This window comes from Leptinotarsa decemlineata, unplaced genomic scaffold (assembly GCF_025532065.1).
Source record: "Leptinotarsa decemlineata unplaced genomic scaffold, Ldec_3_MD MMD2_tig00000882_RagTag_RagTag, whole genome shotgun sequence".
Classification (NCBI taxonomy): Eukaryota; Metazoa; Arthropoda; class Insecta; order Coleoptera; family Chrysomelidae; genus Leptinotarsa; species Leptinotarsa decemlineata.
In genome coordinates this window covers 14727892-14751752 of record NW_027412556.1, presented here as the reverse complement: position 1 = coordinate 14751752, position 23861 = coordinate 14727892, and the positions used below count along the sequence as shown (strand labels likewise).

The 23861-nt window shown below is 33.1% G+C and overlaps 2 protein-coding genes across 3 annotated transcripts; one reads left to right on the top strand and one right to left on the bottom strand.

The window, feature by feature from the left end:
• The first annotated feature begins 705 nt into the window (after positions 1–705).
• rt (Protein O-mannosyltransferase rt) lies at positions 706–19097 on the top strand. Of its 2 annotated transcripts, XM_074175068.1 has the most exons (7): positions 706–1142; positions 1317–2111; positions 3098–3318; positions 6807–7136; positions 7434–7651; positions 9890–10184; positions 17412–17659. In XM_074175068.1, exons 1-7 carry the CDS (start codon positions 829–831, stop codon positions 17513–17515), a joined length of 2277 nt encoding a protein of 758 aa, XP_074031169.1. In that variant the 5' UTR covers positions 706–828; the 3' UTR covers positions 17516–17659. The 2 variants fall into 2 exon arrangements, with proteins under 2 accessions (XP_074031169.1, XP_074031168.1); XM_074175067.1 differs by lacking the exon at positions 9890–10184 and having other exon boundaries at positions 709–1142; positions 17412–19097.
• On the bottom strand, positions 19040–23662 carry LOC111513406 (Proteasome beta2 subunit). Its single transcript, XM_023169609.2, has 3 exons — positions 23483–23662; positions 23224–23403; positions 19040–19729 (listed from the first exon to the last, which is right to left on the bottom strand). The coding sequence occupies exons 1-3, from the start codon at positions 23539–23541 to the stop codon at positions 19147–19149; spliced, it is 822 nt and encodes a 273-aa protein (XP_023025377.1). The 5' UTR covers positions 23542–23662; the 3' UTR covers positions 19040–19146.
• Between the last annotated feature and the right edge of the window lie 199 nt (positions 23663–23861).

Below are 23861 nucleotides of genomic sequence, written 5' to 3'. Positions count from 1 at the left end.
GATTTTTGACAGGATCCAACGTTTTCAAAAAGTCGGCGTTTTCTGATGAAAACGTATGTTGAAAGCAAGAAATGTGTTGCTACAAAAGTCAATCTCCTCATGGATTGATACAAAATGTTCGATACCTTCATTTTTACTTCTCAAGGCTCAATTTGGGAAAAGTATTTTAGAAGAACTCGTGCACAATCAGTTCAATTATATCGTTCAAACTATGTAGTGGTGAAAACATCTAAAATTCCATTGAATATGCACCAGTCCTCTACTGCCAAAATAATTCGGTATAAATGTACGGTACGAGCAAGGTTATTGGTACAATTCAAAATAGCACATTCGAGAGGAAGATTTAATCTTCTTGAAGATGAGCACTTGGTAATAGAAACACGTGTCGAGGTGTTAAAAATAAAGGTTTGGTGTTGGGACTCAACTCCAGTAATATTCATTCATCACGTTCTTGATTCTGTTTCTGTGATTAGTTTCATCGCTGGAATCGAGGATCGTAGTTGATGAATTTGGTACGGTTTTGACAGGTGACATTTACAAAATTTCATAAAATAGAAGAAATTCTTCACACATACACCTTGTTTGCAACTATACCTTTTCTCTTTCTACAGGTACCTCCTTGTTTAAAGTCGACTCTATTTCCCAACCCGCTATATATTAACCCTGGTGACGTCCACAAACCACCTAGTAGTTTGTGGTGACGTCATAAATTTCTTCGAATGCAGAATGCAACGTCAAAATAAGTCAAAAATGTAGGTTAGTTAGGTTAGGAGAGAGTTTTTAAAAGTATTTGGTGCTAATTTATGACAAAATAAAGTATAAGAAAAAATGACGATTTTGAGGAACAGAAAACAACAAAATGATAAAAACCCTACCACTAAATTCGAAGAACTGAAAGCAGATAGTAAAGATGGGATAAAATCATCTCAAGAAGCGCCAGTGAGCAATAAATCAGACACGTTGCCCCTTAGTGACAACCTACATAACGATTCTCCCCAACTGAAAAATGAAGTAGAAATAAAGAGGACAGTTGAACACAATTTATTCAGAGTGAACTGTGAGATAGACATTCTCTCTATAATTTTATTCTTATGCGGACTCGTAACAAGAATGTACAAACTTGAGGAGCCTAAAAACATAGTGTAAGTCAATACTAGTCATGATAGATTGCCTAATAATGTTACTTTCGTAGAATCTAAGTTTCAAATGAAACTAACAGTTATTTTGTTAATAGCATTACTGAAATCACTGATGGCATTATCCATAATGATGGACGGAAATAATGTATGTGCAATAATCTTGTGTCTTCTTTTCAGGTTTGACGAATTGCATTATGGAAAGTATGTTTCTTTATACATGAAGAATACTTTCTTTTTCGACTCTCACCCACCTCTTGGCAAACAGCTGATTGCTGCAGTAGCTCACATAGCAGGATACGATGGAAAGTTCAGATTCGACAAAATAGGCAGTCCATATCCTTCCTCCTTGCCCTTAATTGCTTTGAGGTTTGTTCCAGCGTTTTTCGGTAGCCTCATAATTCCCACTGTATATCACTTGATGCTAGAGGTAGGTCTCTCGCAATGGACTTCATTGCTGTCTGCTTTACTTTTTTTGTTTGACAATGCGTTCCTAACTCAGAGCAGGTTCATTTTGATGGAATCAGTTCTAATATTCTTTTCCCTGTTTGGAATCCTCTGCATCGTGAAGTTCAAGAAATACTCTGATAGGCCTTTTTGCTTGTTTTGGTTTCTATGGATTGTTCTTGCTTCTGTCTCCCTAACGTGTGCTTTGAGTGTTAAGTATATTGGGTTTTATACATGTTTTCTGGGAGCTGCTATTCTGCTGAGAGATTTCTGGAGACTGTTGGCTTCGCCGAAAATATCAGATGTGGCTTTGTTCATTAGGTTTTGTATTCAATCAGCAGTTGCATTGACAGTTGCTCTTTTAGTATATTTAGGTGTGTTTTACGTTCATCTGAGCATCCTAAATAAGGCGGGGCCGCACGATAGCATCATGACGAGTGCATTTCAGGCGTCTTTGGAGGGAGGATTGGCGAGTATTACTAAAGGACAGCCCCTCCAGGTGGCTCATGGTTCACAAATAACTTTACGGTGAGTAAAATAATGGTAAAGTTATAAACATAATGCTAATTACATATTAGTGATCACAAAAATATTCTAGAGGCTTTTTAACAATGTTGAATATATGGCCATTGTTTTCAAGATGTTTGAAATATTTTTACCAATACCAAAATAGGCTAAAAATTCACCCCACGGAGGAGTGTTAGGACCACTTTAATTTAATTACATAAACTTTCTCACTGATAGAAATTAATGTGTGAAAACTAGATATTTTACATAAAATAATTTATGTCATTTCCAGAGTACTGGCGGGTGGTCACCAAAGCCCTATTCGTTGATGTTATCCATCTAGAATTGAAGCAAAAAAATTATCCTCTTTGAGATGACTGGAAAATAAAATCATATTTCTCTATTATACCTCAATAGGTTACTTCAATAGTGTATCAAAAATCAGGCGATTCAAAATGTATCCTGATATCCCTTCGAAAGAAGTTTAACTTGTGATGCACCACACGGATCAGTTATTGGACCTGTTCTCTTTATAATATATGTAAACTTATGGTGTGGAGATACATTTGAATTATTTGATAATAATAGTATTGAAGAAATTAAAATTTACTTTGAAAATGAGAGAGAGAGTTGATGTGTTCAGGAGATAATAATTCAAATCAATAATTCAAAATTACTGATTTGAAGACTTATTCCCAACTCTAAACTTGGCCTCTATTTATATCTAACTGGGTACAACTTCATTGTTAGTCAACAGAGTGATTCATATGAAGATAAATAGAGTACTCTTTGGAAAGGGACTTTCATCACTGTTCATTATTCTCATGTCACATTTTACTATTTCCAGATTTTTGAAAGCATCTAGTATTATATAGAAAGAAATCCATGATGGTGTAGCTACGACTGTACTATTTACTTAGCGATCACCATCTTATAATAAGCACTCAGACTACATACTTCTTGGACAAACTTCTAAACCTTTTTATACCTATTTTTCATATGAATAGTCATACACATGGAAGAACCTGTTGGCTTCATTCCCATAATGCCCTCTACCCGATCCGATACCCTGACAAAAGAGGATCTAGTCATCAACAACAGGTCACGTGCTACTCTTTTAAAGACGTCAACAATTGGTGGATAGTTAAAAGGCCTGACAAAGATGATCTGATTGTGGAACAACCTGTAGACGCTATTAAGCATGGAGATGTCATTCAGCTTGTACATGGTACGTAGGGTTAGTGAACCGTTGGTTACTTCATTCACTACTATTATCGATTTTTTATATTTTATGAAATAGTCTGCAGAAAATTATTGTTTTCAAGATACAGGGTCTTGGCTTCTAGTCTGTACTTAGGCTGCACAAGTATTTCATGACTTTTAACTTCCGTAGCAAAAATAAATAGATTTTTTTCACCTTACATAGTGCTCTGTAGCAAACAGTTTGGTTTTCAAGTTGAAAGAGTTATCTGAGAAATACTGCAATATTATGTGACCTTTCGAAGGTTTTCAGATGCATCAATCACAAAGGACGAGATATTACTCAAAAATTTTACCTGTAACAGTACTCGCCATACAAACGATTCGAATTATATCTTTCAGGACTGAAACAATGAATTATTGAATGCAATGAAACTATCAGAAAAGAAAGTACTGATTGAAATGGCTCATTCCTCATACTCTTTCTGTTGTAATAGTTGATCCATAGTAATTATATAATTTTCACACTATGAATTCTATTCAAGACTTTGCATCAAACTATTCTACAATGTGTTCTATATAACAGTAGGTAAACTCAAACCCTAATTAAATGAATGATTATTTCTGGTAAAACAGGTTTTGAAAAAACAATTACAATACAATATTACTTCCAGGAAAACAGATAATTTATAAATATATTAATTACTGGCATTGCATGTCAAAACTACTTTTAGGAAAACAGGTAATTCATAAATATGTTACTGCCATTTTATGCCAAAACTTAAATGAATAAATCTGGTAAAACAGGCTGATTTTGAAAAAACAATTACAATATAACATTACCTACTTCTAGGAAAACAGATAATTTATAAATATGTTAATTACTGGCATTTTATCCCAAAACTTAATTGGATAAATGATCAATTCTGGTAAAACAAGTAGATTTTGAAAAAACAATTACAATATAACATTACCTACTTCTAGGTAAACAGGTAATTTATAAATATGGTAATTACTGGCATTGTATGCTAAAACTCGATTAGATAAATAAATAATTCTGGTAAAACAGGTAGGTTTTGGAAAAACAATTACAATACAATATTACTTCTAGGAAAACAAGTAATTTATGAATATGTAAATTACTGGCATTTTATGTTAAAACTTAATTAGATGAATGATTAATTCTGGCAAAACAGGTAATTTTTAAAAAACCAATTGCAATACAATATTACATCTAAGAAAACAGGCAATTTATAAATATGTTGATTAATGTTGAAACTTAATTAGATAAATGATATTTTGAATTGTTCAGTGATGAATTCTTCAGTCAAAACCCTTGGGTTAAATGGGTTGAAAAATATTGGTAACACCTGTTTCGTGAACAGCGTAATCCAATGTTTGTCAAATACGAGATGGTTATTGGAATATTTGAAAAAAGATGAATTCAATACTAGTAGTCAATACTAGTATTTCTAGTATGGAAGGTGCTTTAATCAAAGCTTCTGCAGAAGTCATCAAGGAGTTGTGGTCAGAAGATTCATTTGATAGAGTAATAAATACAGCCACCTTAAAAAATCAGATTCAAAGTTTTGCTTCTTGATTCATGAGTAACTCCCATCAAGACGCCAAGGAGTTTCTTTGTTATCTTCTAGAAGGTTTACATGAAGACGTTAATATTATTAATGGGAAACCTAAACCAATCTTAACGGAGATTAACGAAAAATTGAGCGACAGCGGAAATGCACAAGAGTCATGGCTCAAATATTTGCGGATGCATAACTCTAAGATTGTAGATAATTTCATTGGTCAATTGAAATCCACGATGAAATGCACACACTGTGGACACTCATCAGTAACCTTCAAGCCTTTCTGGGATTTGTCTCTCTCCATACCACAAAGAACCGACCAATTGAGTTTGTGGCAATGCTTGGATTCGTTTGCAAGAGAAGAAACATTGGATGGAAATGAAAAACCGACGTGTTCGAAATGCAAGCAAAGGAGAAAATACACAAAGTCCCTATCAATCCACAAGTTTCCCCATATTTTAGTAATTCATTTAAAAAGATTTTTCTCCAACGGCAACGGAAAGATTTAGAGGCAAATTGAATGATGTTATCGAATTTCCTCTAGAAGGATTGGATATGGACAATTTTGCAGCAGAAAATGTGGATACTTGTTGTTATAATCAATATGTACTTTTAAATCACAGTGGAACTACTCACAGAGGGCATTATACAGCATACTGCAGACACCCGTATACTGGCGCGTGGCACAAATACAACGATTCACACGTGTCACCAATTTCACCAAAATCGCTTGTTAGTGGAGAAGCATACGTCCTCTTTTATGATAAGGATGGTAAAAACTCTGCACCTTTGAGATAATTGAGTTTTTTGTGCAATTATTATATATTTTTTGTTAAGTTCGAACAAAATATCTATATTTCTACTCATAAAAAAAGATTAATTCTGGCAAAATAGGTAGATTTTGAAAAAACAATTACAATTATAACATCACTTCTTGGAAAACAGGTAATTTATAAATATGTTATAATGACATTTTACGAGAACAAATTGAACAACTAACGTTATTGAACTTGATTTCATGAAACGACAATTTCGTTCTAGTAAGAAAAAAGTGTTTGCGAAAGATTTATCTTGTGTTGAGACGGGGTTGAAAAGGAATGAATTATGATGAAAAAAAATCAGAATAAAAGTAAAAGACATCCTTGTGAGGACCTTTTATAGTGTGGACGAATTCTACCAAGGCTCTATCGAGTAATTGGCATGTAGCTTTTTGTAAACAAGTTATTGAAATCAACATGAAATGGCTATCAATGCTCAGTACGTAATATAAACATTTATTCATATATTCATGTACTAATTTTGGTATCTATTCAGCTGGGCTTCATATCCTTCTGTCCAATACGCTGCTCTTGTGCTCTAAGCATTATTTTATAGCTTGTATTTGTTAATTTAATATCCCATATACACGTTTTACTTTACTAGACTTTGCCAATAAGATATTAAAATCATTGGTAATGAAGCATATTTTGATTTGATTTGATAAGTTTGTTGATTTTGTAAGTTTACTCAAGATGCGACAAACCTTATTCAGAGTTTCATGCAACTCATTATTAGGACCTTTTCCGTTTTTGGTGTAAGTTAAAAAAATGTTTAAAATGTTTTTTCTGTTAACCAGCTATGTAAGTGGTTGATGAATGTATTACTAATTCATTATTGTTGAATAACTCAAACACAAACATATGCAAATGGTCGAATAGGATTTTATGCAACTAAAACTAGATGAAATTCAACATTGCAGTCTGTAACAGCAGAATATGGTTGTTATTCAACCTTCTATCTTGCACGTTGATTTAAAAAAATGGGGATTTTTGGAATTCAATAGACCAACTCCAACTTTGTTTTCATCGTCACCTTTAAATGAACCATATTTTCAAAATACAAACTAATAACACCTCGCTGTACTATTTTCACTATCTGCTTCTCTCCTTAGGAATCTCCAGTCGAGCGCTGAACTCCCACGATGTTGCAGCCCCCCTTTCACCGCAATGCCAAGAAGTCTCCTGCTACATCGACTACAACATATCGATGCCGGCCCAGAACTTATGGAGAGTTGAAATAACGAACAGAGATCAACAGGGCGATAACTGGCATACAATCCAGTCGCTGGTGAGGTTGATACACGTTGATACTGATACAGCTTTGAAGTTCACGGGGCGACAGTTGCCCGACTGGGGATACCACCAGCACGAAGTGGCAGCTGATAGGATTATTGTCCAGGATGATACTGTATGGAATGTGGAGGAGCATCGATACACAAAATGTAAGTGTTGTTTTCTAAGGATTGATAATAGGTTTTGGTTGTATTTGAAAAATGTAATTTTTAGTCAATAATTAGGCTAGAACTACATGTCTTGGTGTCGAAAAAATAAATGAATATTGGGACACACCTCACACAAACTATCTGAATCTTCCAAAGTATCTAACTATATAATTCCTTTATGAAACAATTATGAGATGTATCCTGTGAGACATGGTAAATTTTTTTCATGATGGTTGTTTCATTAAACATGCTTGAGGAATATTCCATGTCTTAAAGGATTATTTCTTGCTTTTTCAGCTGACGACCAAAAAGAACGTGAACGAGATCTGGTAACAGCTGAAATGATCCCCACAACGGCTACCAAACTGTCTTTCTGGCAAAAGTTTTTTGAGCTACATTACAAAATGTTGTTTGCAAACACTGATAGTGTTCAGAACCACATGTACAGTTCGGAACCCCTAGAATGGCCTCTCATGTCCCGTGGAATTGCATATTGGGTCTCTTCGACGAGCAATGTAAGTTTATTCAGCATTATACTGTGCATTATTTGTCTATAGTCTATTTCCGTGTACAGCGGAGTAATAAATCATTTTTATATGGCTATTCCATAGGAGTCAGTTGAAATATATGAAAATGTAGGATTCATTTTACACATTCTGTTATATATGCCCGTAGGTTTCACCCTGTATTATACGTTCCGGGTAAAAAGCTTTGCAGTTTTTATATCTGAAATGATTTGAGTGAAACACAATAAAGCAGTACCAAAATAACAACGATAGCAGACAGTTGCTTGTTTTATTCAGTTGACCTTGACCGAGTTTATAACATTGGCGACGAGGAGTTTTGTTCTTACGCGAAATATAGCACTAATTAGTTACGTTAATGCAATTGATCATAATATCAACATGCCAGAAACATGGGGACTGCTCGGATCACTTAATACATTCGACCCGAAAAACTCTAACTTTTCAGTGTTCAAAGAAAGACTTAAACAATTTTTTGTGGCGAACAAAATAAATGATGAGGATCGCAAGAAAGCTATTCTTTTAAATACGCTAAATGAAGAAGCGTACATACTTGTAAGAAATTTGTGTGTACCGGATTTACCGGATGCAAAAACGTACGACGATTTGGTGGAATTGTTAACTGAACATTTTTCGCCAGTAAAATCATATTTCTCGGAACGACTGAAATTTTACACCGCAAAACGTGGATTAGAAGAAAGTGTGGCCGAATGGGAGGCCAGAGTTAAAAGTTTAGCAACAACTTGTAAGTTTGGGACTGAATTGAATTTAGTTATGAGGGACATTTTCGTTCTTGGGATGAATAATCCTAAAATTATGGATCGACTTTTTGAAGAGGATGCAACTGCAGATTCAGTAACGTTCAAATTAGTGGTTAAATTGGCTTTGGCAAAGGAGTCAGCAATTAGTGAACATCATTCCAGAGAAGCGTCCATTGGTACGAACATAAAAACGGAACCCGTAAATTTTTATAACCAACGCTATCATAGGAAAAATTTTAAGGAATCGGGAAGCAATCACAAGCAACCCGAACCGGGGTCTTCTAGTCGACTTGGTAAGGCTAATGGAAACCAGCGGGTGAGTCGAAATAAAAAATACTCAAGTAAGTGCTACGTTTGTGGACGAACCAATCATTTGTCAAACGAATGTGCTTATAAAAACAATAATTGTCATAAATGTGGAAAGAAAGGACATTTGGCGCCCCTATGTAATAAAATTCATCAACTTTTTTTGATTGAAAATGAAAATTTAAGTGAACCTAAAATTGATAAGATTTTATCAGATCAGAGTTTGCAAACTGAGTCAATTTTCAATTTAAATTGTTTCAATATCGACACATGTGATAATGTTAAGCCAACTTATGTGAAATTAGTGGTTGAAAATATTCCAATTAATTTTGAAGCGGATTCTGGATTTGCTCAGTCAGCAATCTCTGAACATTTATATTTAAGATACTTTAAACAGATACCATTGTTTAAAAATGATTTAAGTTTAAGAGATTATATTGGGTTGACTATTGAACCAGTGGGTTACGTTAATTTTAATATATTGTTCGAAAACAAACATTTTGTCCTCAAAACTTATGTCATAAAAAATGGTGGCCCACCACTGATAGGCCGAAATGGGTTAAAGATGCTTCAGTTAGGAATAGGTAAAATTCAGTTTGCTGAAGTTGAACCTGAACACAACCATAAAAAGGTAAATGAAATTTCTGAAAAAATTAAATGGTTTAAGAACAAATATTACGAAATTTTTGATAATAAATTAGGAACCTTCAATAAATTTCCAATAAATTTAACGGTAAAAGAAGGGTCTGTACCGAAATTTTGTAAAGCCCGTCCAGTACCGTTTGCTTTGAAACCGAAAATTGAAAAGGAAATAAATAGATTAGTTGAAATTGGAGTGTTGATTCCAACTGAGTTTTCAGAATGGGCCACGCCCATTGTACCAATCATGAAATCGAATGGAAATTTAAGAATTTGTGGCGATTTTAAGGTAACCCTAAATCCTAATTTAAATATTCAGCGGTTTCCCTTGCCTAGAATCGAATATTTATTTTCACAATTAGAAGGGGGTAAAACATTTTCCAAAATAGATTTATCTGAGGCATACCAACAATTAGTTCTGACCCCAGAATCTCAAAAATTAGTATCTATAACTACTCATAAGGGACTTTTTTCTTATACTCGTTTACCATACGGGATAACTAGTGCTCCCTCAATTTTTCAGAATATTATGGAACAAATTTTTCAAAATATGCCTGGTGTAGTGTCTTTCTTAGACGACATTTTAGTAACTGGAAGGAACGATGAAGAACATTTTGAGCGTTTGGATCAGGTTTTCAGGAAGTTACAGGAATGTGGTCTAAAAGTCAAGCAAGAAAAATGTGCTTTATTTCAACCTTCAGTGAAATATTTGGGCCATGTCATTGATAAGGAAGGGCTGCACACATCGGACGATAGAATTGTAGCAATAAAAAATATACCTACCCCTACTACTGTTACGGAGTTGAAATCGTTCTTGGGTATGTTGAATTTTTATTGTAAATTTTTACCTAATATTTCTAATATTCTAAAACCACTTTACTCATTATTAAAAAAGGATGTAAAATGGAAGTGGACAAAAGAATGTTTAGAGGCATTTGAAAGTGGGAAAAGACTGTTGGTAACGGCTCCAGTTTTGACACATTTCAATCCAGATAAACCGGTCAAACTTGTTGTGGATGCATCACAATTTGCTCTTGGGGCTAGTATAAGTCATATTTTTGAAAATCAGGTTGAAAAACCGATAGCATTTGCGTCAAGATTACTAAACTCTGCCGAATTAAATTATTCGCAAATTGAAAAAGAAGCTGCGGCAATCATTTTTGGATTGAAAAAATTTTTTCAATATCTTTTTGGTAAAAAATTTTTGCTTGTTACTGACCATAAGCCTCTACTAACAATTTTTGGTAACAAAAAAGGTATCCCTATTTTAGCAGCAAATAGACTTCAGAGGTGGGCATACATTTTATCAGGGTTTGAATACGAAATAAAATATATTAATTCTTCTAACAATACAGCAGATTTTTTGTCGAGATTGCCTATAAATTGTTATGAACAAGAAGATGAACATTGCAAGATTTCATATATAGATTATATTGAAGAATCAAATTATCCAATTGATTTTAAAAAGATCAGAATGGCTGCAGCAGTGGATCCTATTTTGAGCAAGGTTATTTTTTATGTTCAAAACGGTTGGCCTGATCGATGTCCTTGTAAAGACTTATCTCCATTTTTTGTAAGAAAAAATGAAATATTCTTAGAACAGCAATGTTTATTGTGGGGTTATAGATTAATTATACCAAATAAATACAGAGAGGATATTTTAAAAGAATTACATTCTTCACACATGGGGATTGTTAAAATGAAGTCACTTGCGCGCTCCTACTTTTGGTGGCCAAGTATGGATAGTCAAATTGAGTTAAAGGCAAAATCTTGCAAAGCTTGTGCATTGCATGGGGATAACCCTCCAAAATCCTCTTTAATTACGTGGACCTGGCCAAAAGAACCATGGACCAGATTGCATGCGGATTTTTTCGGCCCACTGTTCGGTAAAAACTTTTTAGTGATTGAAGATGCGACTTCCAAGTGGTTAGAATGTTTTGTGGTAAAGGACATAACAGCTAACACCACGATTAAGATTTGTAGAGATCTTTTTGCTAGGTTCGGATTACCCCGGCAGCTTTGTACAGACAATGCTACTACCTTTATGTCGGAATCCTTTCAAAATTTTCTTAGGGCCAGTGGTGTTGAACATAGTACTGGTGCCCCTTATCACCCTTCGACCAACGGGCAAGGAGAAAGCGCGGTTAAAATATTAAAAAAGGCGATTTTGAAAGCTACCCAAGATGATAAAAATGTTGATTGCAATTTGATCATTAATCGATTTTTATTTCACTATCGTAACACTCCACATACCACGACAGGGGAAACGCCAGCGAAATTATTAATGGGACGTAAGTTGCGCTGTAAATTTGATTTATTAATGCCCTCAGTATATCAAAATGTTATCAAAAATCAAGAGTCACAGAAACATCATGCTAAAGGTAAAAGAACGGAAAGTTTCAAAGCTAACGATTTTGTTTGGGCTCGGGATTTTCGGCAACGTGCTGATAAATGGTGTAAAGGTAAAATTATTGAAAGGTTAGGAGAAAGAACCTATTCCGTACGAACGAATGAAGGAATGATATGGAAACGCCATCTAGACCTATTGAAAAAAGATAATTCTCTTGAAAACCATATTATTGAATCTAAAAATAAAAAGGATGTCATCAATATCATTCCTCGTTCAGAGTTGAGTGTAAATATTGTAAATAGTGCAAATAGAAATAGGGCTCAAGTAAACAATGAAAACGTTTCTTCCAATAACTGTGAAAATAATCCAGTTTTCGATAGAATATTAAGAAGACGTAGTCAAATAAAACCTCCTGAGAGGTTAGGATTAAGTTAGGTTTAGTTTGAAATTATTATTATATCAGTGAAATCTTAAACGGGGAGATGTTATATATGCCCGTAGGTTTCACCCTGTATTATACGTTCCGGGTAATAAGCTTTGCAGTTTTTATATCTGAAATGATTTGAGTGAAACACAATAAAGCAGTACCAAAATAACAACGATAGCAGACAGTTGCTTGTTTTATTCAGTTGACCTTGACCGAGTTTATAACACATTCAATGTTCTATGATTTGATATAGGTAATAAATCTCAAAAGTAACAAAAAATTTTAATACTTTCTACAAAAAGGCGTTTTCAATGTATCACATATCACACATCTCACCTGATTAAATCAGGCATACCTGAGATATTTTCAATTTTTGCTGGAAAACAGGATGACGTCATGATTCGATATGATCTATTAGTGATTTAATTAGATACTTTATTGCCTGAAGAATATGAATAATTGATGATTCCCATGTGTCTTAATCAGTGTTGTTATTAGCTAATTATACTTGAATCGAAATGTCTGCTTCAGTTTTCTCTCCAGTAAAGCAAATAAGCAAATGTGCTTTTTCTGTTGACGAAAAGATTATTATTCTTAATGTATGCTCATATACGATTAATACTCTGGTGGAAATGTATTCGCAAATGAGGGGAGTTTCAAAATCTTCGAGATATAAATTCAGGAACAAGAAAAAAAATTGAGCTGTGAAATTATCAAAACCATCTTTAGGAAGAAAAACTGGGTCTGTTGATGAAAACTATGAATTTGCAGTTAGAAGAGCAGTATATTTATTTTATTTTAAGAAAGAAATACCGACCATTGACAAAATAATGGAAGCCTTGAAAGAAGATTCTAGTGATAGGCAGAAAGAAATTGTGGAATATTGAAGGAATTGAATTTTAGCTGGGAAAAACAGAAACTCACTATTAATTGAAAATGATGAAATCATTTGCTGAAAGAGACATTACCTATGTCAGATAAGAGAGTTTCGACATGAGAAGAGAGAGACAGAGATAGATATATGTTTATTGTCCTAAGAAAAAGTTACTGTTAACAAACGTTTTTGAACTATGTTGAAATTGTTTAAAAGTATTACTTAAATCTTATCTATATAAAATAGAATATCAAACACATTTGATGCTATACAAATCAAAATTTTCTTTAAAAATATGTTATATTATAGCGAGATACTATAAGTAAATTCTATAATTCATAAAATGAGTGGTCATTTGTATCAATAAGAGCAGATATATATTTTTGTGAATCAGACTTACTGTTTCAAGGATAATTAGAGAGATTATTGTTAGGATTTGTTGTTCAATGAATAATGGTTTGCAGTGTTCTTGGAATTTTGCCCTGCACACACACCGGACAGCTTGCTTCTGTGTAACATAAACACTTCTTCGATTGACGACTTGTTTATTTTGTGGAAATTCATGTTCACTGAGGATACACTACAAAAACACACTTTTGTCTATTTTCCACTATATTTCTTTATTGTTGACCGGTTTCGGCTATTATACCATTTTCAAAACTATATCATTGACCTGAATGCAGAAAATTTCTGTGAAATCGGGTTAAAAGAGTCAAAAGGTATTGTGCAATCTGTGAATGTGTTTTTTCGGAAAATGTTAAAGTCGAGTTTATCATTGTTTTTGGATATTGTCAGATCTAAAAAATTTATCTCATTGTTCTCTTCTATCTCTACGGTGAATTTGATCTTATCGTGTAGACTATTGAGGAATTTCAAGTAATGAGATATTTGTCTAGTTGAACCATCGAAGCCTACTAATATGTCATCTACATATCTAAACCAGAACACAATATGTTTATGGGAAAGACAGTTATTCAAAATTAGATTAGTCTCTAAATTGTTTAGGAATATATCAGCTAGTAACGGACTTATCGGTGATCCCATTGGTAGGCCTGAGTTCTGTATATAAAATGTATTATTAAATTTAAAATAGTTTTGTTTTAAACACGTGTTGAACAGTTCACAGAGTTCACTGTTGACGAGAATATTAAAAATTATCTCTCAAAATTCAATTTACAAACATCCTACACATCCAACGGAAATTTAGGAAACATATTATTTAATGCCAAACCTAAATTAGAGAAAGGAAAGAGATCTGGTATATATCGAATAGAATGTGGTGAATGCCTTGCCATATATACAGGCCAAACTGGGAGAAATTTTGATACAAGGTACCACGAACATGTCATTTCGGATAAAAAATCATTAATGTACGAACATCTTCAAAATTCGAAACATAAAATAGATAAAGATAATTTAAAGATCCTACATACATGCGAAAAAGGGAAAATGATGAATCTGTTGGAATCTATGGAAATAAACAGGTCAAAGAAAGATCCCAATTCTATTGTCCTCAACGAACAACTTGAATTAAACAATAGTCCTCTCCTGAACCTATAGTCCAGATCCCAAAACCTACATTATATTGAAAGCTTTTGTTATGTTCATGGATTTTACAGGTATATGAAACGCAGGTACCGGATATCAGGTATATCAGATATATCAGGTATATCAAATCATTTATGCTAGAATAATATAGGTATAAATTACTCGGATTTAAATGTAATCAGTTAGTTTTGAAAATGGTATAATAGCCGAAACCGGTCAACAATAAAGAAATATAGTGGAAAATAGACAAAAGTGTGTTTTTGTAGTGTATCCTCAGTAACATAAACAGTTTGCAGCATGCTTTTGCTGCAACTTCTCAGAAGGCAATACCATATCTTATATGTGCATCTACGAAGGCAAAGTAAGCAGATCTTGCAAAGGTTTTACCTAGTTCACTTAAAACCGATTTGATAACAAAACAGCCAGATGCCAGGTTTTTATTTAGCTTAATAATATGATCCTTGAATTTATGTTCATTATTTATGTGAAGTCCTAAGAATTTAGAAAACAATTTTGCCTAGAGAATGTTGTTATTTAAACGAAGCTGTGGGAGTTCACATTTGATAGGGAAGAGATGGGTTTTATTGAAGTTTAAAGGAAGCTCTTTATTTTTTCCATATCCTTATTAGTGACATTTTGTGCTAGTTTTGTAGGATCTTTTCCCTGCCACAGCAACGTGGTGTCATCTGCAAATAAAGTGATGCTAGCATTTATATCATTAATATACAATAAAAACAAGATGGGTCCTAGAATGGAACCTTGAGTGACAACTGCTTTGATTTCTCCCACACTGGAGTCTGTCGAAAGTCTCACAAATTGCTTTCGATGCAATGAGTATGATTCAAACCATTTAATGCTTGTGTGCCCAAATGCATAATGTTTCAGCAACAAGATTCCATGATCATCATGGTTAAATTTATTATATGAATGAAACAGCTTAACGAAGGATTTACCATTGGAAAGATGTGGCAAGACCAAAAATATTATAAGTTCACGTCAAACATTTTTAGGATTAAAGTCGTCTTCTGGAAAAAGAAAGTGACTGACTATTACCCACATTGGAAGTGTTGATGGTTTTGTTGAGGGTGATTCATTGATGTTTGACTCAAAGCATTTTGGCAATTAACATGAAGACATGATTGTTTGAAGGTGGTTGACAATGTTTCGTGGTGTATTTCATCAGTTCGGACTTTCATTGTCTAATATAATATAAATTGATTTGAAATTCCTGAAAAAATATTGAAAAGATTAACCGAAAATAACAATTTTATTTGAACAAAAAAAAACGAAATTACAAAGAAATAATATAAAACCAAACAACAACCAAAAAAATAAGAATTGAAATATTAATGAAAGCTGATAATTAAAAATTATTATTAACAAAAAATAAAAATAAAAAGATTCCAAACCAAGTTATGTCACGACGTTTCGATTGTTAGTATTCAACGAAAAACAACGAACTCCCGCCAAACGGTTATCTCCCGCCAAAACCAATGAAACGTCGTGACATAACTTGGTTTGGAATCTTTTAATTTTTATTTTTTGTTAATAATAATTTTTAATTTTCAGCTCTTATTAATATTTCAATTTTTATTTTTTTGGTTGTTGTTCGGTTTTATGTTATTTCTTTGTAATTTCAGTTTTTTTTTGTTCAAATAAAATTGTTATTTTCGGTTAATCTTTTCAATATTTTTTCAGGAATTTCAAATCAATTTATATTATATTAGACAATGTAAGTCCGAACTGATGAAATATGAAGAAATATGAAGACATGAACGGTGATGTGTTTGAAGAATATTTTGAGCAAATGTTGGACCGAATATTTTGAGCAAATGTTGGACGTCATTCCACCTAACTCTGTGATTGTGATGCCATTCCAGAAAAGTTTTGTGAATACCAACTAATGCATGAAGAAATATCATTGATTGGCTTTTACAAAAAACAACATTTGATGAAAGTATCGTCAAGAAAGAACTGTTGTCCATAGTATGTTCAAAAAAGCTCCTTTCACATAATATGTAATTGACAAAATGGTACAGAAAAGAAATATTTTTATTCTGTGTCTGTACTCCTTATCATTGCGAACTTAATCCTATTTAACTCATTCAAGAACATTTTATTCTGAGATTTTTACTAGACAGTTCACAAAATCTCAACATATGTCCATTCCAAAAAATGGCGAAAATATATTGAACGTGTTATAAAAGAAGAGGACAACATGTACAAATTAGACCATTTAGTTGAAATTTTATCTGATGATAACACCATAATTTTTGCTTGTATCTAATATATTCTCCAATAAGCATACCTACTTATTATTATGTGAATATTTTAAATTAAAATGTTATAACGATATTAATTGTATTGAAGGGGTTATATTTTTAGGAGTGATTAATTTTTGGGATGAAAGTTTTTGGCTTTCTACTACTCCATCTTGATACAAAAAAAAGGATGAGGGAATCTTCCAAAGAAAGGAAGGAAGTAATTAATTTGAAAATAAGTAACTCTATACATGGATGTGTAGATGAAAGTTACTTCTTTGCATGATCTATACATCCATGTATAGAGTTACTTATTTTCAAATTGATTACTTCCTTCCTTTCTTTGGAAGATTCTGTTATCCTTTTTTTTGTATCAAGATGGAGTAGTAGAAAGCCGAAAACTTTCTTTCCAATTAATTGTATATAAATAAAAATAATTGTAGTATAGGGTGGACTTGGTAAAGTATTTCAAACTAGCCTATACAGGCCTACACAAGCACTCTGTTAGCGTTTTGCATTTATAATGAGCAGTCTTTCAACTATTAGAAAACACAATATAATATTCATTTCTTTGTTTTTCTCCAGGCACAGATCCACCTGCTGGGAAACGTTGTGATCTGGTACTCGGCAACATTCGGCTTGGTCCTGTACTCCGCCCTGCTGATATTCTATCTACTGCGCAGGCGTAGATTGTGCTTTGACCTGGATTCTCAAACTTGGAACCAGTTTCAAACATTGGGCGAAATATTCTTAACCGGATATCTCTTCCATTACTTGCCATTCTTCTTTGTCGATAGAACATTGTTTCTGCACCACTATTTGCCTGCGTTTACTTTCAAAACGCTGCTACTAGCTGCTACTTTGGAGCACGTGTACGTCGTCATCAATGAAGTGGTCGGTTCGAAATTCCTGAAGAAGTTATATGTTTTGTCGTTAATGGTTTGGTTAGGATGGATTGTGTTCGTGTTTCGTAAATTTTCCGTGGTAAGTTATGGTACTAGCGCACTGACGACGAACGATATCGTTGATCTGAGGTGGAAGGATAGCTGGGATTTTATCGTCCATAAAAGTTAACTCGTCGTTTATTAGAGATCAGATGAAAAGTTTATAAATTTTTCTTGAGGATTTATTCGTGAGGTGTAGGGAATTTTCTTCAACCAATTTGTTTGTTTTTAAAACAATGCAGTTACATTGTTGAATCAAAATAATAGGCATAGTACTTAGAAGTCTTCCAGATATTTTTATAAATGAGAAATATTGAGTTGGGATTTGTGGAATGCTGAATATTTACAACTCTTTCATCCTTTTAGTCAAAACGTTGCACTGCCAAACTCTTGGAGAAATAGGAACATGTTTATAAGAAATAGAATATATCGAATTGTTTGTTAAACTTCCCATGAGAGTTGTCACATATATTCCAATTGTTGATTATGGCTTATTAAACCGTCTATTATGGTTAATGACTAGTTAGAACTGTTTCAATTGTTTATTATGGTAAACGGTTGTTTAATAAGCCACTATTAACAGTTTGAATTTTCAGGGTTAATAGGCTGTTTAAACTGTTCAGTATGACTTATTGAACAACAGACTGATGTTTAACTGACGAAACCGTTGATTATGGCTTTAAACTGTCAAAAATGGTTATTTGATGTAAACTGTTGATTATGGCTTACCTAACTATAGTTTAAACTATTATGGTTAATGAACTATTTGAAGCGTTTATTTTGGCTCATTGAATTACTTTTATGATTAGGTAGCAATTTAACCTGTCAATTATGGTTAATTGACAATTTAAACTGACTATTATGGCTAATCAACAGATTTGTTTATATTTTTGGTAGTCAGCTGTTAAAACTGTCGATTATAGACTGTCAACTATAGATAATCAACAGTTAATAAAATTGTAGATTACGGCTTAAAACTATATTATGGTTAGTCAACATTTTGAACAATAATCAACAGTTCGAACTGTCGATATAATTGCTAGTTGACAATTTTAATTGTCGTTTATAAAAAATAATCTGTGGCACTTCAATGTCTGCAAATGGGAGTACATATTGTGAGATGATAGAAGTATAGTGGGTTGTTGTATAAAAAAAAGCAATGATAATTACTAATCCAAAATATGAATATCGAACATATATTTTTTTATTATCATTAAGTTATAAAACTCATACTTTTATAGAGGTATATTATTGTTGGAAAAAGGAAAATCATATTTTATACTATTTATTTTGTATATTTTTATAATAAAGATCAGTTTGAAGAAAACATCAGCTCATTTACTTATAACCTTACAAAAAAACCAACACCCTGTTCCCTAAACAATCTCCATCTGTTCGGGCTCAATTCTCTGCACCGAAACTTCCTCTACGTCCACAACTTTAGAAGAAAGAACACGAGTGGTACCCTTGGGATACCTGTAAGAAGCTTGCTTAAGCCCCTTCTTGTTGGCCTCGTCATAAGTCCTCCTATAGTCAACAGACCCCTTCCGAATGATGCAGACATCAATATTCGATCCAGACCCCAAATCATTGAAGATACCAGCAGCAATCGCGTCTCTGACAAGCTGTACACCTTCCTCTTCCTCCAAGTTGGGTCTCCAGCGGGACTCGAATACCGCTATGGCGGCCAGGGAGCCCGAGCCCATCGTGCCATATGGGAGGTTGTCACTAGAGCCGTGGGGGTAAATCATGTAGAGATGGGGACCTTCGACATCGACTCCTCCGAGGATAAGAGCAGCACCGATGTAGCCCTGGTAACGGAACAGATACTGCTTCAGCATCTGGTTAGCTGTGCAGACTCTGGCGATGCGGTTAGTGTGCAGTTTGTGGAGTTCCAATTGAGACGAGATCATCTGAGTGGTCATCTCTGTATCCGCGGCTGTACCAGCACCACAACAACTGAAAAATAATTATAATGAAAGGTCAATTTTGTAGTGTGATTAGTAGTGATATTATCATTTACAAGTTCTGAGGGAGGTTATCAGGGAGTTATTTTTCATCTCATTGATAATGTTCCAATTTTCTCTGGATATATTACTAGAACTATCCAACCTTGTGTTTTTGTATTCTAACTTGGATTTCTCAACTCTTTCTTTATATAAGATTTTCAACTGCCTATATCTTCCTTTGATTGAATTATTATTTGTGGATTAGATTTCAGTTTAAATTGAAAGGAGTATATTTTTAGAAATAGATTCGTTTTTGGGAATGAAGCTTTTTGGCTTTCTACTTATACAAAAAATATGAGCATTTGATTTAATTCTTCCAGTTCCAAGTTAAATCAGTTTCTTTTCTATTTTAAATTCAATTTGCTCCAAAGGAAAAACATTGAATATAGGATAAAGAAAATAGCTTCTGTCTGATTTCTACAGAGTTTTTTATTTGTTAGGACCGGTTTATTAAACCATTCTCATGAGAATGGAATCAAATAAAAAACTTAGCAAAAATCTGACAAAAGTTTATTTTCTTTACCCTATATTCAACGTGAACTTCTACACAATAAGTAGGTCATCAATCGAACAAGTCAAAAACATTATTCCAATGAGATTTGAATGTATCATTAAAAGTCTGATATAATAATAATAATGTTTATTTCATAAGATTGAATACATTTACATATAAACAAAAAAAAATGCAGAAATAAACATGGCAAGCCACTGAAGCTCATAGAGCTTGTGTATGACAAAAAAATGAAGAAATTAAAATGAAACAATAAATTAAGTTGACACGTTTTGTGTGTGATGTCAATTGAAAGGGAAAAATAAATAAAGATATCATGGACATGAATCAGTGAACAAACATTACAAACTAAACTATTGGTCATAACATTCATCATTCATACACCATATACGTATAGCAAATGAAAGTCATATATCTTATATGAATATTTCATTCACTGTTCTGTTCTTAATATGGTCCTTGTTCACTGCACTTCTGTAGAGTCGCTGTCTATTCTATAAGGTAAGTCCTTGTTCAGAAAGATTGCGACAGTACAGAATATGGTGAACAATAATGACAGATGTGGATTAGAACATATGAATAAAAGTTCAAATATAAGTATGAAGCTGGTGTATATCATAAATTGTGAAATTATTTCCATTTATACTTTAAATATTTACATTATTTTTTGTGAGAACATGTGATTTTTCTTTCTGTATCACTATTTCATTTTTTTTCGTTCCAATATTTATTTATCTTACCTATTGTTATATTCGTTAGCTATAATTTCAGTTCTTTTTTAAATCTGTTATCACTTGTAATAGACTTAATTTCGAATGGAACTTCTGCATAGGCAATAGGGCACAAGTATGTGAGAAATCTTTGACTTCGAGATGTACTTACTTTAGGAATTCTTGAGGTTTTGTGCTTGAATCTGGTATCGTGCAAGTGATCCACAGACAATAATTTTGTTTCATATTTCCTATAATACATAGCGAGACTTTGAAAATATAGATGTCTACATGTAAAAAATTTAGATTCTGCGAAAAGTATTTCAGACGGATAGGTATAATCTCTATTGAAAATAATTTTAATGAGAAATTTTTGAGTGACATTTATAACCCTGAGATGATTATCAGTAATACCTCCCCACACAATTATTCCATAGTTGATATGGGACTGTACTAGACTGAAATATAATGTTCGTAGCTGTGCTATGTCAAAAATCTTTTTGAAAAACTTAAATTTGTTCAGTAGAAACCTTATTTTATTCGCAACATATTCTGCGTGCTTACTCCATCTTACATTTTTATTTATTATTATGCCAAGATATTTTATATGTTCTTTCATATTTACAGTCATTGTCATTATCGATTTCCAACGAGGTATAATTTGGCAATTTGTTGTTGAAATAAGAGAAGGGTACAAAGTGAGTTTTTTTTGTGTTAATTGTCAGCAACCTGCTCTTAAGCCAACTGACAATTTTTATAAAATCTCCCTCAACCTTGTCCTTCAATTCATTCCAAGTTTCAGTGCGATATAGTACGGCTGTGTCATCAGCGAAACTAATAATGGTACCTTCTGAATTGACCCTAAACAAATCATTCAAGTAGATATTAAATAGGAGAGGCCCCAATACCGTTCTTTGGGAGACTCCATATTCTATGGTACGGTAAGAACTAAGTGTTTCATTTATTTTGACACACTGTTTCCTATCAGAGAGATAGCTTTCAAATAATTTCAGCGATGTCCCTCTGAAACCGATGTTTTCCATTACCTTTATTAATTTCTTATGTGAAACCGTATCAAAAGCTTTGGCCAGATCGACAAAAACACAAAGACATGGTTTACCATTATCCATCGAATCGTAAATTTCTCTCATTAGGTGAATCATTGCATCTTGTGTTGAACTGGCCTCTCGGAATCCGTATTGATTGTCAGAGAGTATTTTATATTTTTTCAAATATTTATCTATTCTTACTTTCAATATTTTCTCAAATATTTTAGCTATATGACTGATTAATGATATGGGACGAAAATTAATTACCTCATTTCTATTTCCGGATTTAAATATTGGTTTGATTATCGAAATTTTAAAGGCTTCTGGAAAACTACCGGTATTCATGGCTCTATTTATAATATGGGTAATTGGTTTAGCTAGGTAATCGACGAATTCTATAAGAGTTTCAGACCTGATGTTATCAAGATCTGGTGATTTACCTTTATTCAGATTATTAATTACATTTTTAACTTCATGTTCATTGGTGTCTTCTAAGAAGAATGAGTTGGATATTGTTTTCTCTACAATTTTGGTTTCTTGCTGACTGATGGATCCGGCCAACTTTCCTCCAATGCTTGAGTAGTGTGATAAAAAATATTCAGCAATTTCCTTATCATTGGTTAGATGTATTCCATCATTAGTTTTGATATTTTTCATTTTATTTAGGTTTGTTGGTTTATATATCATTTTTACAGCTTGCCAAAGTTTGTTTGAGTTATTCTTTAGTTTGTTGATTTTATTTATGTAAAATTTTTCTTTGGTTTTTCTTATCACCTCATTGAGTTTATTGCGGTATCGTTTATATTGATTTCTCAAACCGTCGTTGTATGGGTCAATGCGCAATTGTTCATATAACTTGTTTTTTGTATTTATAGAATTTATTAGACCATTAGTTATCCATTATTTCCTCATCTATATTATTTACACCAATAATTCCATTCCATGTCTCTATTAGAGAGTCCCTGAAAGCTAACAGATTGGATTCAAAATATTTAGATATAAATAATCTTTCATTACTTTCTAGGCATGATTCTGTCTTACTCTTCGATAAAAGCTCTGTTGATTTATCTCAAGTCGGTATGTTGCATAAACCTGCTATGGCATCAATGGAAAGGAAAGACAATTTTCAACTTCATTTGGAAATGAACAGTGACTTAATTTGTAATTTACTTACTACATATTTGGAGCAAGATAGTGAATCTTCTCAGAGTTCTTGTCTGCAACTGTGGTATCTTCTGTGGCTCTGGTATCGGCCCCAAGAATGACTCCATCTTTATAAGTAATTCCTACGATGGTGGTACCAGTCTTAGTAGCTTTTGGTAGAGCGAATCCCTTGCCTTCCAGCAATGCATTTCTGAATGAAAATGGAATTGAGGTTAGGAGAGTGATAATGCAATTTCACTTAAAGGATGAACTCATCTTTTGTTACCTACCTTTTACAATTCTCGAATGAAAAGCCTGGCGCTGGAATTTCAGGACACAAAACAGACATCTTTATTTATGAATTTCAAAAAAAATTCTATTTCTGCTAAATAAACCAATTTGAAGTTTAGCTGTTTGGTTTCGGTACAGAAAGTTTAAGTAAGCTGTGGTTCTGTGTACTCGTAGTACTCGATGATAGCTAGTTTGAGTGTCAGATTGACAGACATAAGACATAAGATTTAAGTCAAATTATAAGTGACATATAACTACTTTGTTTTCGAATTGTTTTCCAATTTTGATAAAAGATGCGTTTTGTTGGCACTAATTCCATTCCAGATTTAGTCATTCCCGCTAAAAGTTATTCGCTATCTCTAACACAGTATGTTTTGC